The sequence below is a fragment of the Lontra canadensis genome, unplaced genomic scaffold, assembly GCF_010015895.1.
Source record: "Lontra canadensis isolate GAN:19392208 unplaced genomic scaffold, GSC_riverotter_1.0 scaffold24, whole genome shotgun sequence".
Taxonomy (NCBI): domain Eukaryota; kingdom Metazoa; phylum Chordata; class Mammalia; order Carnivora; family Mustelidae; genus Lontra; species Lontra canadensis.
The window spans coordinates 19,665,613-19,684,917 of NW_022631018.1; the positions used below are offsets into that span (position 1 = coordinate 19,665,613).

Genomic DNA, 19,305 nt, shown 5'->3' on the forward strand with positions numbered 1-19,305 from the left:
TTTATTGTACACAGCCTCGCAGCACCCCGTAAGCAATACGACAAAACAATATAACTTCAGTCCTATGCTTGACAGAGGATTAATGATTCTAATAGTTCTACTATTAGAACTACTAAGTTTGGTTTTCTAGCTCGTGATTTTTTAAGAGAGAGGGAGACAAGAAAACAAGGCAAGAGATAATGTTCCAGGGGATCATGTGTTTTGAGTTAATAAACTCTACCAGTTCGGGTCTGGGTAGAACATAGTGAAAAGAGGATTTTGAACACAATGTTCATATGTATTAGAATAGTGGCTTCTCCTCTACTGATATACAGTAAATTGGAATTGAAGCTTCGATAGTCCCAAGTGTCCTGATACACAAAGACTTATTACTTTGTCACTGTTTAATTAAGAAGACATGACACTACAGTTCTAAAGGTGAAATTACCAGGCCAACGCATTCACTTGGAATACATGCTCCCATTCACTGTAAACCTTGAAATTCTTGAAATGTTTGAGGAATGTGATTATTTTCAAAAAGAGCAAGGAAAGGGATCAATGGTAACGCAATGTATATTTTATCGTATCTCTTGAGAAAATGTCAAAACCTCAGTTTGTACACTGTGAACTGGGGAGAAATTATCAGAGCTAGCTTGTGTATATGTACGCTTACACACTGATGGGTAAAAACGGTGAGACACAGATAAAATGAGAAAACTGTCAACTTTGATTTGGTTCACTAAAATGTTTTAACTTCAGTAATTAAAATTAGTTTTTCTTGAGATTGTGGTTGAACCTTCAAAAACATAGCACAAGACTACATTAAAACTTTCTGGTTTCTTCAAAACTTAAATATTTCAAATATATAGTTTGGACTAAAAAAACTATTTTTATTCAGATCATTTTTAAAATGAAAGGTTTAGTCTTAAGGCTAAAAATCCCACAAGGTTAAAAATTTCTAGGATTTGGGGCTATTTTACTAGACCTGATGCTATAGTTTCTTTTTAAAAAAGGAAAAAGAGAGATTGGGCACAACCGTGAAGTAAAAATATAATTAAGGCTAAATTCTTGCATTTAACAATCTGGCCTTAGGAAATCGGGCCTCTGCAAAAATATACTTCTGCAAAACACACTGAAGTTTCTTCCCTTAAAAGAAAGTCCCATGACTGGCAAAGAGAGTACTAAACAATTGTTCACAAAACATAAAATATAAACAGGAAGGTGATACAAAAATGTCTCCTGAAATATTTACATAGTACTGCCCAGTGTTAAATGTTTTCTATAACCTGCAGCAACTGTCAACAGAAGTCTACATCTGGATTGTTCTACTGGACCCTGCGAGGCAGACCCAGCACAGTACCGGAGACCTCTCTGGGTAACATGATAGCAGGTCAGAAGGTAAAGACTGTTCTACCCCAGCAGACTCCAAAGGGAAAGTGAGGCCAGCGGAGTCACCCTTGAGGGAGCCGCTCCAGGAAAAACCACTTCAAACAGCACTCCCGTAAAATGTGAGGTTAACATTTTGGTTTTACCTTTTTTTCATTTCACTCTCAAAAAATGCTTGGAAGAATATTATACATATTTAAGTTCATTAAATGACGCACGTTTTAAAATTTTGCTCTTCTGGTAAAGAGTAATATTGTTTTTCCAGAATAAACTTTTGAGTGGGACAAAAAAATACTTTTAGGGGAGTGGGTTTGGGCCTATTGAGTATTTTTCATAAATTTGAAAGAGTTTTGCCACTATGGGTCGTTGTACATATTTGTCAAAGTTGTAAGTCTTTGGATAACACCAGAATGTGGAAATGTTTGTATGAAATAATCCTACATTAAAAAGCGTAACATATCTTACGCATGTGAAAAAAACACAACTACAGTCATGAAGAATTTTAAGTAACATAAACGTTTTCAAGTTCAATATTTATTGGGACTTCTTTGTTTGGCAAAAAACATCTAAGTTTTGGCTGACTAAAACAACTCACGAGGAGAGTAAATAGTGTTCACAGGGTCAGTGCTAAGTGCCTCATCACAGGGAGCACGGGGACAGAGCAGGGAACAGGCAGACTCGGGAAAGTGTAAGTGAAACTGGAAAGAGCTGAAGATTTCTAGGACGTCTTGGTCCCACAGCTTTGGCCATTCAGAGGGATGGCTGCCATTTTGTTTTCTAGGACTTAAGTTACATTTGTCATCTGTCACAGCTACCTAATAAAAACAGTACTACGTAAACATCCCTATAAGGGGATTATATAATCTCCTTATTGAGCTATCCAAATACTTTGACCCACAAAAATGAGGCCTGGAATTTCTTAAGAGTCCAAGGAATGTCCTTCTTTCAACTCAGACTTCGGATTTTCTTCAATAGTCTAAGGTTAGTACATTTTCATTGGGAGCATTTCTGTTAAATTATGCTTCTTGCCTGTAAGTAAGTATTCCATAATGATTCTGATCTTCATGATGCATGATTTAAATAGAATAAATATTGGCTGTATGCTACCATTACACATAACCCAGCAATCCCCTTCAGTGATTTTTAACCATCATTCACATGTTTCTCATTGATATTAAGAAAAATATGGCTTTTTTCTCCCTTTATCAGAATATCCTATTCTTCTAAAATTCATGTTTTATACATATTTTAAATAAAAGCCATCCTTTTATTCCAGATCTGATTTAAAGTATTAATATAAAACTATATAAGCTCCAAGCCCTTTTTAAAATGATAGTTTCTATTTTAATTCTATACCTAGCCCTTTTCTAAATCCTAAGACTTGTACAAAATGTATTTAGAGTGTGTTAAAATAACATTAGGAAATTTGTTTTCTGCTTCAGAGATCTTCAGTGCAAGAAGCTATAGTCAGAGGAAAAAAATTAAAAGCCGTTAACCTTCAATAACGAAAATTAAGAAAATTTTAAGACCATCTACCTCAAATTATAAGTTTACTCTGTAATGAAATAATTTGGCTTAGGTACCAGAGGCAACAGGACATCAGGAACTATTAGGTTGCATTGATTTACTTGCTCAATCACATCTCCACTCAACCAATATTTACACCTGCAAGTGCCATGTTCACTGGCGGTAGAACAACGAATACACCCATGGCTCCTGGTCTCAAGAGGCTTACAATGCAGCAGGAACACTCTGTCTCTACCTATTACGTGTGATGAGTTGTCAATTTTCACCACCTGAAATAACCTCTTAAATCCATCCACTTCTATTTCCATCGACCCACACAGCCCAAGCTATTATTATCTCTTACACAGTCCATGGCCAGACCTTCCTATCAACTCCCCACCTCAGTTCTGTGCTCCTTCAATCTGTTCTTTACAAGGCAACCCAGAGGATCTGGAAAAAAAACTCAGATCTTATTATGTGACTTTCCAGCTTAAAAACTTCCATGGCTTCTCATCATTCTTAAGGTCAAAATCCTTAATCTTTAAGGAGTTTTTTTCTCTCTGTGCGCTCTTTGGCCTTAATTCGGTTTCTTCAACTCATCAGGCTCAGTCTTGCCTCAAGACATTAACATAAGCCTCTGACCACCCAACTCGAAGTCCCGCTCAGGCCTGTCCCAGGTGCTCTTCAACTCAAACGTGTCCCTGGATTCATTCTCTCCATAGCCTGTAATCTGCACCTGAGGGGTTTTCCTGCTTGTTTGAATTTCTTTATGTGTAAATATCCTTCATGAGGGCAGGTACCATGAATTCCTTGCTAACTGCTTTATCCTTAGTGCTTAGGGTAGTGTCCGCTATGTAGTTGTTCAGAAAATGCTGTTGGGAACTGTCCGGTCAGTTAAGAGCATAGCAGCAGCGCTTAGCAGCGGCTGAATTCTCCTCTGGGAGTCTCCGTCTTCATCTCTAAAATGGGGATGTCAATAAAACACTTCACTCAGGGCCTGGGAAACTACAAATACTCAATAAATGTTCACTTTTATGATGACCATGATCATCACCAAGGTTACCGTCTGGACAGAAAGCCGGCCTCAGGACTGTGGGCCGGTGGAAGGACACGTGAAATTCTAATGATGGCCACAGGGGCTGTCGAAGTAGGGAGCACGTGGCTGGCCGGAGTCTGTCAGGTTTGGTTGAGCACTTTGGCCAGTTGGAGTGCGCAAAAGGGAGGCTGGAGCCAAGGCAGGGCTAGATGCTGAGAAGAGCTGAATGGTGGATAAACTGAGCGAGAAGAACCCCGAGTCTGGCGCCATCCAGATTAACAGCATCGAGGGAAGAAACAGGAGGGGAGAGAGAAAGAGAGGCTGACGTATTGCCCGTGGGCTGCACCGGCGCCAGGCTAGAGCCGCTACTGACTCACCCAACCGAGCGGGGTGTCCGTGGATAAAACCACTGTACGGAGCGCATGGAATATTCTATTTGAGGTTGTTTGAATGGCTGCATTGCTTCCCCAAATCCTTAGTGAAGTACTAAAAAATATCCTTATGTTATTATTTTGATAGAAATCAAAGGATCTATAAGATCATCCACCGAATATAAGGGAACATATGCACAAGCTTGCATGTCCAAACTGTCCTCGCCCCCATAAAGAGACCCTCCTAAACTTGGGGCACACACACGGGCAGAATGAAACTAGGAAAAGGCCTATCAACCCACTAGAAAAGAGCTCAGGGCCACTTGTACAGGGAATTTCCGAGTCTTGGGTCCTAGGGCATGATCCAGAAGGTCAGCCACCTTGGGGCAAACCCCCTCGGTGATTAGTTATAAACTGTCTAACCCTGTAAGAAGACAGTTTATTTCTTTTTGTGTTACAGAAAGTCCCAATCTTCAACATCATAGGAGAGGATAACATATAAGTTAATTATGTCTCCTATAACCACTCTGCATTAAAAAGACTCTTTGAAGATAACACGCATGGAAACAAACACTGCCTGAGATACAGGTGGAAACTTCTCTTTTAAACTCATCTATCAGTAACATTACAGGTAACATCATCGTCGTTTAGAGTAATGGTTCAGGAAGTGCAGTGCACAGATGCTTAAAGGTTTACACATCCGTCTAAAATTCAAGGCTGGGCTAGATAGAGCTGTTCAAACTAGGGAGAAAGCAGGAAAAATGCTGGGGACTTACCACTACAGTTATGCCAACTCTAGCTTAAAATTATTACAGTGTTATCATGATACTGCATGATACAAACATGATGCAAAGGATACAAAAATCACATTTTTGTATTATAGCCTCCAATTCTTGGCTGAGGTGGTAAGAGAACCCCGAGTGGAGGGGGAGGCAGCATGGCAAGTCTCACTGAAGGAACGGCATCTGAGTTCCCTCTTAAAGAGTCTGACCTTTACCACTCTCTGTTTAAAAAAACAAAACAAGGGGCGCCTGGGTGGCTCAGTGGGTTAAAGCCTCTGCCTTCGGCTCAGGTCATGATCCCGGGGTCCTTGGATCGAGCCCCGCCTTGGGCTCTCTGCTCGGCAGGAAGCCTGCTTCCTCCTCTCTCTCTGCTTGCCTCTCTGCCTACTTGTGATCTCTCTCTGTCAAATAAAAATAAATAAAATCTTTAAAAAAAAAAAACAAAAATAAAACAAAACAAAATAAAACCCACCCAGATACCATATCTCTGATCTCACAACATGAAATGACAAAAAACTGGAAATTAGAAGACGTGTGAGTCAAAGAATGGCTTTTCAGTGGGAGGGCACAGTTGTTACTTGCCATGGCAACCATGAATATATAAATGTGACACCTAAGTTTATAAGAGCACTTATTTATATAGGATTTCTTAGAGTCCTAGACTATATCTTGGAGGGGATTTGGTCAGCAAAGGTCCCCATTCAACAAGTTGAAAGGAAAGAAGTGAGGCCCAGAGAAGACGGACTTGTTCCAACACTGGCATTTGTCATAGCAAATCCACGCCCCCCCCATAGCTCGCCATGCTCACCATACCACGTGTATGGTTTATAGGGTCTTTTGTTCGATTAATGTCATCCTGGAAAACAGGTCAAGCTATTGTTCTTCAATCTCAGATAGATTTCGGAAGTCATTTATATTTATTACAGACTTAATAAGTTACATAAAATCGTATCTATTCATATGATATAATATGCTCTTTATTCAGCAGCCCGTTAGAATGAAAACATACCAACCTAATTACACAAGAAAGAAGGAAGATGGCAGAACACAGAAAAAAATACAATAATCCTCTGTGAAAATTTGCATATAAATTTGTCACTGAACAAATGAATGAAAATATAACTAGCTTAATGATACTTACTGTGTCACACTGGCTTGACTAAGATAAATTATCCCGTAACAGGATTTCCAAGGATGGTGATGCTGACGCGTGTATTAGACAGATACCATGGGAACAAAGGACAAGCACTTAATTCAACAACAAATTGCCTCCAAACATTGAGTTAGAATTGAGGCTTATTTTCACAAAGGAATAGTCTAAACTGGGGGGTTTTGAGGTTACCCACAGAAGCGTGGTCAGGCCACATGTACTTGAACTATAGCAATAAGACCTTTATGGAATCTCAGTAGCATTTAAAACATTGCTGCTAAAAGATGGGAGTTTAGGGTACAAATTCAACGGGCCAGAGACTCATCACTACTTCCGAGCCCTACCTTCTGATGTTTCTTCTTGACCTCCTTTCCCTGTGTCCTCCCTTCTGGCCTCTGCTCCCAGCTGACACTACTATTGGTTGAACACTAGCAGAAAGACAGGAACAGTACTGTACCCTCCCTCCCGACTGGACAGCAAGCTCAAAGGTGGTCTGCTGTGGTAGCAAACTCTGGCAAGAGAAACAGAGTGGAGCAGAGGAGGACAGTGGCGGTGGCCAAGGAATGATGATGTGGGAATGGATGTGGATGGCCCCAGTGGAAAAGGGCTCTTCCCAGCAACAAACAATCTGAAGATAGGGGTCATTTGTGAGTCAGGCATTAATATTTTGAGAACTTCCTAGCTTGTTTCTGGAGCACAGTTCTACTGAGGAACAGTAGCTAATAGCTACAGTGTGGCTGTATGTGGCCCATCAGTTTGCTACCCTGCACTAAGAGCTCCTCTCAAGCCACCCAGGATAAGCCAACATCTTCTCTTATCTCGACCACCGCTACAGTGTCCCAGCTGGTCTCCCTTCTTCTATTCCTGCCACTCCCCTCCTTCCACACACCCATTCCTTCCCACACATCATGCCCATCCCAGTAGCCAGAGTGATCTTTCTAAAACATAAATCCAATCATGTCCCATCCTGTTGGAATAAGCCAATGATTTTCAGTCATCCTTGAAATAAAATCCAAATGATAGGCTGGAGCCTGATAAGTCCCCACCGGCTGGTACCTCTGATTTTATCTCCTACCTCTCTCCCCTATGCTCTCACATTTCAGCCACAGGAGGCTTGCTGACTCCCAGCCTGGGTGGTGGTGGTGGTGGTGGTGGTGGCAGAGGGGGTGGGAGGGTGTTTATACTATGGTTCTCTCTACCTGGAATGTTCTTCAACAAAATCTACCCACCTCATCATTCCAGCCTCTGCTCTGATGTTTGTTACCCCAAACACCCAATCTAAAGATTCTTCCCCATCACTTCATTTTTTTTTTTTTAAGATTTTATTTATTTATTTATTTCACAGACAGAGATCACAACAAGTAGGCAGAGAAGCAGGCGGGGGTGGGGGTGGGAGGAGGAAGCAGGCTCCCTGCTGAGCAGAGAGCCCCATGCAGGGCTCAATCCCAGGATCCTGGGATCATGACCTGAGCCAAAGGCAGAGGCTTAGCCTACTGAGCCACCCAGGTGCCCTGTGCCCCCATCACTTTCTAGGTCACCCCCGTATTTTTTTTTTTCAGAGCACTTAATATCTGATATTATCTTATTAGTCTCTTTGTTAGTTCCACAGAACAACAAATTTATCTTTTTTTTTTTTCTTGAAATGGTCTAAACTAAGCAAACAATCCTCTCTTAAACTTCTAAATCACTCTACTATATTTCAAGGGTCATTCCTATAATAACCTGCACATGCCCAAACACCCTCTACACATATACGTCAATACAATGGTCTCCAGCACTCAGTTAATATTATAACCGCACACACTTATTTTCCATTTGTTATAATCAAGTGCTCATGAGGGCACTTTAGCCACAGAGATTTTGTAAAAAGTTATCCTAAGTTTACAAAGGACAGGAAGGGATAACCAGTAATCATAAGGTTACCAAGCCCTCAAGGCTCCTTTCTTCCCTATAGGGGGCATCGTGAGCCTTCTAGTGGCCCTCTTTCAGGACCCACACAGCCCAGCCCGAAAAGAGAACCCCAGAGCCATATTCCAACAGCAGCAGCTAATCCTATTGTCTTCAGAGCCCCTGATACTAATCTCCAGGAAAAGATAATGACAAAATGCCTGGAACTTGTATTAAATCCTCTGTGGAATGAGGCCGACTTTGACAACTTCAGCATCTCTGGGATTCTTGCCTCCACTTGTGATTGAAGACATAAGATCTGGAGCCAGATGGCCTGAGTTTGAATTTCTGCTTTGCTACCAACTAGCTAGGAGACCTTGGGAAGTTAGTTATCCTCACAAACACCAAGTAGTCTGCAATAAGAGAACCTGAGAAATGACTTTCCAAAAGTTGGGTTTTATTGTTTGTTTAGTTTACTTCTCTATCGTGATAGCATTTATCCTTAGGGTCCTAATGTGGATTGAATGAGTTAATTAATCTACATAAAACACTAGCTATTATTACTATGAATCCTCAACAAAATCTTTTGCTTTCCCTAGAATAGCTGATAAAGGCCCCCAAACCAGTATGTATTTAAGTATACAGAAATGATCCTCTAAATCCTTGGAAACGACCTATATCTAAGAGAAGATCTCTTAAGTCAAATGAACACAGAAGAAGGAACTTACTGATTTTCTGTCTAGGGAGGCATCTCAGAGCCCCTGAAGCTGTGGTGTTTAAACACTGGACCTTCCCACACAATGACAGGGATTTCGGAGCAGCCAGCACAGGAAAGAAGCCATTGCTAATCCTCAGACCCTCACAACGACCAAGTCCACAGTTGACAGAAGTCAGTGAAATACAGGACATAAAAATTTTTCAAAAGCGTTTGTATTGAAATCTTCTTTGGACATTTCTGTAAGATTTTATTTCTCTTACTGAAGAAAATGTGGTGGTCATCAACTGATCATCTGACTAACACTCTGTTGTGCACCAAGCACTTGGGAAACAGAAATACCTAAGAAGAAATGAAACTGTAACTAGAACAACTGACAAAGGCAACTTGTAGTGCTTTCAAAGAAAATAATCAAGCCAGGGTTGGAAGGATTTTTAACTCTGAAAATCAAGCCCTTTTGAGCCAAATAAAATTGAGACAATCTCACCTGTATATAGCTTTGAGATCATGAGGTATTCTTATCTAATGTTTGTATACCGCGTAATAAGCACCAAAAACTACTCAGGTCAGACCAGAGGTATTAAAATTTCCAAAACACAGTTAATTTCATCCATGATTTCCCAAATTAAGCAGTATCATTTTATAGCACTCTAAGGGTTCCCAAAGACGGATTCAAATTTTTGTGCTTTTATACCAATCAGATTGAAATGAGTAGTAAGTCATAGGACTCAAATTATTAACATCTAACATGAACAAGAATAGCATAATTATCAAAATTCTTGCTTTCACATAGCTGTCAAATTTTCAAAGAACACAACATTTGTATAAATTCGCTTGAGGACTATATGATTTGGACATTTTCAAAAGCCTGCCATTTGAGACAGACATTACAACAACAATCCCAAAATTCTTCATTAACTTTGCATCAGTGCTATTTTCATTCTTAAGAGGCTCTCTATCCTTGGGTCTTTTCAACACATTATTTAATGAAGACTGCTTTCCCTCTATCGGTATCTCGCCATTATTACAAAGACGGAAATTTCCAAAAACTGAGTCCCAATTCCATGTCTTCAGGTGAAGAAACATGTGACAATACAAAAGAAATAAAAAAAAATTTGAGGGGGATATTCTAAAATTAAACATCTATAAGAAAAAAATGCTTCTTCAAACAAACACCCCAAGCTAAGTCTTACTGAAAGAGAACCATTCTTGTCTTGAAATTGTGTATCACAATATCAATTAATTTAAAATGAGAAGCACTTTAGTAAGAAAACTCTGCCATCCTCCGTGACTTACCTCGTCGTCTTTGTACCAGGACAAGCTCTCGGCAGTAAGGACGAACCAGTAACCCTTAGAGCCTCCTTTCATGATGCCGATGTTGCTGATGGTTAACCAGCCCTTGCGAATCACCTGTGACAGAGCACAGATTGGCAGAGATGCTTAGTTTCACGGGAGCCAATGGAGAGCACAGGGCTTGCACCAAGCCAAGTTAAAAACAAGGCATAAATCACAGTAAGGACGATACTGTCTCCCCAAAGCCCAACTTCCATTGAGCTATTCAAGATAATTTATCTTCCCAAACACCAGATCACCAGAGGGAAATCTGGACCCTTAAGTGGATGATGGAAGCAAGACAACTGAAATGGACAGGAATTAAATGAGGCCCCAGTAGGCTTGTGCTAAGGCTATATATGGCATTTTGCTGCTACAATTAAGACACATTTAGTTGATTGGATGAACAATAATAAACTCTCCATGCCCACTGTCTCTTCGCTTCCTGCGCACTGGTCCATTTGTTTGCGTTTGCATCTCGTTATTATTTCCACAAGAGGCTGGCCGCCAAATGGTGAAAAGAAGAAACTCAAGTCAACCAATTAAGTTCCTTTTTAACAGCTCACAGCCCTGAATAAAACTGGATGAGTGGGAAAGCTGAAACAATGAGTGAAAATTAAAAGTTTGGAGCTTCTTAATGGTCTAGATTTATCCGTCTACTTCTGGCTGTTATTCGTTGTGCTAACAGATACGCAGCATCTTCATGAAAATGTTTAAACTGCTTAAATGTTAAAACATTAATAACTCGGATTACAGTTTTGACAGAAATTATTTGTCAATGGCATTTAAACAAAAATCTATTTTTTTCTCCTAGTTGCAAAGCTAAATTCGATTTTTCCACATGGCATAGTCTACCTTCTCCCCTACGCTAGATAATTGTTGTTGTCATAGCACCCAAAATGAAATACTGTCTAGAATTATAGGATACTGACCTAAATACTAAAAATCATCCTGTACCTAAAGTGCTCAATATCCTCGAGATTCTGAATTAAAAAAATAAAAAATTACTGGATGACTAATGCATGTCAGATTCTAAATAAAGAGGAAATACCCAAATAATTTGATTTTTATAAAATATTGATAGTAAGTTTGCCTGCTGAAGAAGAAACATCAATCCTAGGGAAAATTGTGAAATAAGCCAAAGTTGTCTTACTGATCTTCAAGACTCTCTCCACATCCCCAGGCCCTGCCACCCTGGACTCCCTGTTTCAACTTTTCCCAGGTGTCCACTCTCCTTTACAATGCTCTGTAACTTCTGTAGGCCTCCACAATAGAACCTCACTCTATCCCTACGGCCGTTCTCTCAGTTGTTCGAAATTACTCTGTCCTCTTCCTCTCTACTTCAGAAAGAAGGAAACAACACTTCTCGGCGTGTGGTTTCTATCATCTATATTATCATCAGTGTGGTCTGTTTTAAAAATACAGATTCTTGGACCATCACCCGTTCAAATGAATCAGAATATGTACATGTGAAACCCAGAAATTTTATAAAGTGTCCAAGTTGATCATCACCCATCCTGAAGTTTGATGGCCACCACATGTACACATACAAGCAAAACTTCACTCTGCTAGAGCAAGTAACCTCATCCTATTTCTAGTAAGAAGCAAGTGGACAGTTCATTTCATGCTAACACTGTTATCGACCCCCATGAGCTTCTTACAAATAGCATACTAATCACAGTACTAAAATGAAAGTATAGTTATTTTATCCTGTATCTTTGGAGACAAGGACGTCCCCCAGATACTCCATAAAGTACAATGAACAAGTCACCATTTCATTTCATTCGCTGGTAGAACAGTCTGGTGCCAACAAGGAGAGCCGTTAATGTAGTTTGATGAACATTTCTAAAGAACCTGTCATATGTCAAGATGAAAAAAGCATGATGATGCCATAATCCCTGACTACATGAATCTTATATTTTTGGGGGGAAAATTGAAAAAATATAATTTCAGTCTAACAGTGTAATAAGAACTGTATGTCAGGCAAGAAGCACTTGACATAATTCCAGAAGTTGTCATAGGCTTTCTTTGAAGAGATGGTACCTCAGAAGAGCCTAGAAGATAAACTACTTCTTGACCTAATTCTGTTTAACTATTTGTTTAACTACATGAAGAACAACAAACAAAAGCAAAATATGAAAGACCCACTAAGCACAGAAAATGGGAGGTGGGGATGAAGAAGTTGAGGTTGGGAAGGCAAGTGGGGTAAAGTCAGAGTGGATCCGGGCCCATGAGACCCCAAATTTTAGTGACCTCACCCCTCCCAGAAGTACTAAAATAAATTTCAAGTACACATGTAATTTTATTTTTAAGTTATATAGGACTATTGTGTTAATAAATTATGTACATCATATAGAAACATACAGAGAATTTTTGAAGTCTGCATGAGGATAAAATAAATTTTTATTTTGTGGGAAAAACATATTTTATGTCTTATATTTACATTTTACTATTGACTTAGAGCAAGGTGCTGGCATCAATATGTTTTTTAAATATTAATAAATCTGACTTTTTATTTTCTAGATAAAAATACATATAAGAATGTTCTACTATATCTTCCTTTATTCTAGTGGATTTTACACACTCTCTAAGGCTGAGAAACGAGACTATGCAAGCTACTGCAATAACCCAAATGAGAAATGAGGTGTGAACTAAAGCCATGATATAGTAAGGATGAAAATAAATACTTACTGGAGAAACACCTAGGAGATAAAATCGACAGAACTAATAACTGGATAAGAGAGAGATTACTAGAGGTAAGGACTCAAGAACTGCACTGGACAGGAGCCACAAGTCACACAGGGTCACTGTGCCCTACTGAATAGTTTCAATTCAGGCATTCAATGAGTGTAAGATGCCACCTGGATTTTGAAAAGTTAGTACCAAAAAAAAAATGCAAAATATTTCATTAAATGTTTGCAGATTTATCATAGTAATATTATGTTGGATATATTGGGGTAAACTAAAATCAATTTTTAGTAATCGTTTCACTGTTCCATTTTTTTAATGTGGCTGTCAGAACATTTTAAATTAAGTATGTGGTTTACATTATAATTTTACTGAATATTGTGCTGTTCTAGAATGATTCTGAAACTCCTGGGGCTACCACCTCAGACGGAATAGAAGAGAAGAGGAGAAGAACCAAGTCTTGGAAAGTCGGGGAGTTGATGTTGAATTCAGCCAAGGCCTTGTTGAATTTGAGGTACCCTTGGGAAATACATATAGAAGTGACCCGACCTCTGAAGCAAAATGGCAATGTCAGGACTAGAGATGAAGACTTGTAAGTCGTGTGTGTGTGTGTGTGTGTGTGTGTGTTCAGTTAAAACTTTGAGTGAAATAGCAGTGGCTCACAGTGGAATCCAGGGAAATACAAACATTTAGAAGTGGTCAGAAAAGAGCATGAAAAGGAATGTCAGAGAAATTATAGCAATGAGGTCATGGAAGCCAAAGGCAAGGTGAATTTTAAGGACAGTGTGGTTGGGAGAGTCAAATTCAACACAGACAGGGATGTGGAAAGTGCAATGCAGCCATCATAAGGTCTTCAGCTAGGCCAGCTGTGGTGTGATACTGGGAGAAGTCAGAGTTCATTGGGTTGACAGGGGAAAGGGAAGTAAGAAATGGAGATGATAACTGAAAAGAGCTCTAGCCATAGGAAGATGAAAGACAGTTAAAATCAGAATAGACACAGGATCAAAGGAGGTGATGGTATTATTGCTGCTATTTTGTTGTTGTTTGGGGATTTTTTTTTTTTTTTGGTATAGAAAAGAATTGAGCATTTGGGGTTGTTTTCTTTTTTTTTTTTTTTTTTAGTATAGAAAAGAATTGAGCATACTTATTACTTGAGGAGACATAACAGTACAAAGTAAGAGCCTGGTGATAGAAGAAAAATGACAGGAAGGATAAAGAAGATAGGAATGAAGGATAAAGAGTACAGAAAGGGACTATCCTTCAACTGAAATGGAGCTGGGGAGGCTGGGAGAGTTAAGGGCAGGTGTATGACCTTTGTGCGGAAAAGGGTAGAAAGTGTAGGTAGGTTATATTTGACCTTTCCAATTTACTTCATCAGAGCAGAGACTAAATGATCTGCAGGAGAGCGAGGGTGAGACGTTGGAAAGAAGGCTTAATGAGAGCGCTGGGACCATCAGTCGTTGAAGGAGGGGGCACTGGGTGGCTCAGTCTGTTAAGCGTCTGACCTCTCCTCACACTCTCTCCGTCTCTAAAATAAATAAATAATATCTTTAAAAAAAGAAAAGAGAGCTGGAACATAACAAGAATTAGTAAAAAAATGATTGGGAAAAATAACACTATAGAACTCCTAGAAAATAATATAGGAGAAAAAACCTAGAAGACTTTGGGTAGAATGACACCTGTCTAGGCACAGCACCGAAGACACAACTCATGCAAGAAGTTATTGATAAGCCAGAGCTTATTAAAGTTTAAAACCTCTGTTCTTCAAAAGACAGTATCAAGAGAATGAGAGGACAAGCCACAGACTGGGACAAAATATTTGTAAAAGACACGGATGATAAAGGACAGTTATCCAAAATATACAGAGTGCTCTTAAACTCGTTAAGAAGAAAACACACAACCTGATTAAACGAATGGGCCAAAGACTTGAACAGAGGCCTCATACAGATGGCAAATAAGCATATACGATCTTCCATATCATACACCATCAGAGAAATGCAAATTAAAAGGAGATACCATTACACACCTAATAAAATGCCCCAAATCCCGAAAACTGACACCACCAAATGCAGGCTTTGGAGCAAGAGGGATTCGGATACATTTGCTAGTGGGAATGCAAAATGGTACTGCCACTTTGGAAGATGGCTTGGCACACTCTTATGAAACTAGATATATTCTTACCATGTGATCCAGAAAGTGTTATCCTTGGTATTCACCCCAAGGAGTTAAAAACTTAGACACAAACATGTATGTTTAAAGCAGCTTTATTCATAATCGCTGTAACTTGGAAGTAACAGAGATGTCCTCCAGTAGCTGAGTAGATAAACACTCATGGTCATCTCAACGGTGGAGTATTACTCAACAGCAAAAAGAAATGAGCTCCCAAGCCATGAAGAGACAACGGAAACTCAGATGCATACTGCTAAGTAAAAAGAATCCGATCTGAAAAGGCCATACAGTATAAGATTCCAACTATAGGATTTTCTATTAAATTTCTATTTCTATTAAATTTCTATTAAAAGAAAAGGTTAAACTATGGAGACAAAAAAAAAAAAAAAAAAATCAGTGGCTGAAAGGAGTGAAGGTGGGGCTAGAGGAAGTGATGAATAGAGGATTAGGGGTTTTCGGGCTAAAAATAATCTGCAGGTTATGAAAATGATGGATGTAGGTCATTACACCTTTTTCCAAACCCACACAGTGTACAACTCTGAGAGTGAACCCTAAGGAAACTCTGTACTTTGGGTGATGATGTGTCACTGTACCTTCATCCTTGGTTAAAAAACAACAACAAACAAACAATTCTGGTAAGTTAGGTTGGTAATGGGGGAGGGTATGCATATGTGGGGCGGAGAGAAATCTCTCTACCTTGTTTCCATTTTGTTGTAAAATTAAAAGGGCTCTAAAAAAAATTAATTCTTTCAAAAAATGATTTACCGCTGGGAATGAAGGCCATAGCTTGCAGGGACATGGCTGGCACAGCTAATTCATTCTTGCCAGCAGTGCTCCACATACTACGATGGAGAAAAAGAGAAGATAAATGGGAACTGACCCAGGGTTCTGAATTTCGAGGCCCAAGTAACCTAAATGCACGGGGGTAAAGATGCTGACGTTTTGGGGCAAGGGATTAATTCAGGAGATCATGCACTCAGTCTAGGCCAGGTAGAGAAATGAGACCAGGAGGGGTCTAATAGAACGATAAAAAATGAAAAGCTGAAGAGATTGGAGATGCCCATGAGGTTAAAGAAAAAAAATGCAGAAAGCATGTGAGTGAAGACAAGAATGAAGTTTTGGGGACTTAAGATGATGTGAAGCAAGAAATACCCAATCCTGCCGGCACCATTGTATTAATCCCTCGAAGACGTGCCATTATGTCTAGAAGGGCTGAATGTTAGAGCTAGTAGATAGGCTGTTTGGTAAACATGGATTAGTCCAGTGGATATATTCAAATGGACTGTATGGAAATTGTAAGTTACTAATAACAGCTAAAATGAAATCTGCAAGAAATTGACAAAAAATAATTAGATAATTAGAAACCATAGCCTATGAAACTACAGCCATTTGCACAGCAACAGGCTTCCTCCTTTGGAGAGAAAAAGAAGAGAGTGACAGCTAGCACGTTGTGAATGCACAAGGCCACAGCCCTTCATGGGCACCCACAGAAGTGTGTTCACCACTGAACGCTGTCAGCAAGTTCAGTTGCTGTCATAAAATATTTAAGAAGCTCTGGGCTCCTCCCAGCCCCTTCTGGAGGGGAAAAAAAATAAGGAAGCATATTTGCCATAAATGGGCTTTTTGTTTTCCCAATGACAATCAATGCAAAATAAGAATGAAGAAAAAACAATTCCTAGTAAACTTTTTCACAAAAGAATTGAGGGGGAAGGAGAAATCACGAAATCAAGGTAAAACAGTGGAGTAAGATAGGAAAAGGCAAGCATTCAGGAAACATGGTCACAATACAAGAGGTAAGAATGCTGAGGGGAAGTTAAAAGAAAGACAAAGGAAAATAAGTGAGAAAAAGAAAACAAAGACTAATTGAAACAATAAAATTTGAAAAGAATGATGAGACAAATGAGATTAATTATAGGTTCTTTTCATAAAGATAGACTATAAAATGTTAACTTTTGCATTCGAATTTAAAATTACCAGAAACAAAACAAAACAAAAGCCACCAACATTCAGTAGAATAAGCATTTACGGCCTCTTGGTGTTTGAACATCAAATTCTGTTTTGAGTGTCCCAGAAAACAAGAGCAAGCGAGCTCCTAATGACAGGACTAGAAGGGACCTTCAGAGACGAAAGGGCGTGTTCATATTTGTAAGGCTTGAGGCCAACCCGTTTAAAAAATTTAATACCATAAAATAGCACACAAGGGTTTTTTTGCCAGGCACAGAAACCCTGAAAGCAACTGTTAAGACCAGGAATGGGGAGAGTAGAACAGCCCAGTCCCCCTCTCTTAGTGGCAAGCCTTCCCTAGAGAGATTTTAGCCGGTTCCCTCCATGCTTCGAGAACCAGGGAAGGCAAAACCTGTATGTCAGGAATGAGTTCGGACCTCAACATCCGTCCAACACACCGGATAGTAAAATTAATACACAGACAAGGAACAAAATTGTGGGGGGAAAACAAAGTACATGTGGAAAAGTTCTAATGTGGCCAAGGCTTTGGGCCTTGAACTTTGTGAGCAGGGCGTTTTAACCTTGGCCTTGCTTACGGTAGACCATACACGTTCTTCTCAGCTCTGCAGCTGGTTTTTGACTGTTGCAGCCTAAGTGGAGGTTGTAAATCACAAACTGCTGGATATTTTGGTCTTGGTAGATTATAAAAGCTTACGCATAGGCTTTCTCCCGAGACGAGCAGCTGTTTCTATAATGGTAACTGACATACTGTTTGTTCTCACGGATAAACGCTGTAGAACCACCCGGGCCCGGTAAGGGCACAGGCCAAGCCAGCCATTCTGCTGCTTGCGAGAGACCTACCTTTCCGAGCACAGGCATCCTCGGAATACAGTCTTCTCCTGGAATTTGGGGGGCTGAGAGTTTTCCAAGAGCGCCTGAGGCAAGGATTCCACCAGGGGGAGAAGAGTCTTTCCACCTATAGGCTTGGTAGGCCTCAGGCGGGAGAATGCGATCTGCTACTTTTAAACTAAGGCAGCTGAAGCCAGTACATATCACAGAGCCCTCGTGAGCTTCCAGCTTTAATCTATTAGGTCCAGGAGCAGGTGAGATGTAGGAAGGCTGACATGAGCTTCAAGCAAGGTACAAGAGGGAACCGTGGAGAACTGACCTTATTTACAGACTCAAGGTCACCCTCTGCAGCAGCCCACGTCGTAAAGCTAGCTCTGGATGAATTATGCAGGCAGGAGGAAGCCTCCCGAGGAGCCTCAGGCTTTTAGATCAAGAAATGATGTCACAAGAGGCAGGAAGGGAAACAAAGACAAAGGAAAAATTAGGAGGTTTTGAACATGCGCACAGTGGAGGGAGGTAGCTCAAACAGGATCCCGTGACCAGGGCTGCCACCAATACAGTCCTAAACCTCGCAGAAGACAGCAACGTTTCAGCTTTCTTCTCTCAGACCACATGTCTAGATGGCTTTCCCCCTTGGTGGGTTAAGGGCACAATCGCAAAAATAACTTCTTAGGGAGAGAATCCCCCCAATAACGTACAGTTCACAAACAACTTAAAAATAATGTTTGACAGCCTGGTAGGACTAAAACCAGGAAGGTTTCCTCTGTCTACCTCGGACAGCCTCTCTCTCTCGGACAGCCCTAAAGGTCTGCTGTAGGCAATGGCCACACCTACAAAACAGTATGGTCCAGGCACAGAAACAGACACACAGAGAAGTGGAACAGAAAAGAGAGCCCATGCTTTTATGGCCAATTAATCTATGACAAAGGAGGCAAGAATATACAATAGGAAAAAAAAAAAGGTCTCTTCAACAAATGGTGCTGGGAAAACAGGACAGCTACATGTAAAAGAATGAAACTGGACCACTTTCTTACACCACACACAAAAATGAACTCAAAATAGATTAAAGACCTAAATGTGGAACCTGAAGCCACAAAAATCTCCAGAAGCAGCACAGATAGTTTCTCTGACATCAGCCATAACAACATTTTTCTAGATGTGTCTCCTAAGGCAAGGGAAACAAAAGCAAAAATAAGCTGTTGGGACTATGCCAAAATAAAGAGCTTCTGTACAACAAAGGAAATGATCAACAAAACAAAAAGACAACCCACTGAACGGGAGAAGATATTTGCAAATGACATATCTGATAAGGAGTTAATATTCAAAATACATAAAAAACTTCTACAACTCAATACCAAAAAACCACAAATAACCCAATTAAAATGGGCAGAAGACTTGAAGAGACATTTCTCTAAAGAAGACATCCAAATGGCCAACAGACCCATGAAAAGATGCTCAACATCACTCATCATCTGGGAATTGTAAATAAAAACCACAATGAAATGTCACCT

At 40.0% G+C, this 19,305-nt stretch overlaps 1 protein-coding gene across 6 annotated transcripts in view; it reads right to left on the reverse strand.

The window, feature by feature from the left end:
* The window catches only part of DNM3 (dynamin 3), a 516,334-nt gene that overhangs the window by 227,856 nt on the left and 269,173 nt on the right, over positions 1 to 19,305 (reverse strand). For all 6 annotated transcript variants that reach the window (XM_032862979.1, XM_032862977.1, XM_032862981.1 and 3 more), the window contains one exon: positions 10,109 to 10,222. In XM_032862979.1, coding sequence (XP_032718870.1) covers positions 10,109 to 10,222 — 114 coding nt within the window. The remainder of the gene's footprint in view (positions 1 to 10,108; positions 10,223 to 19,305) is intronic.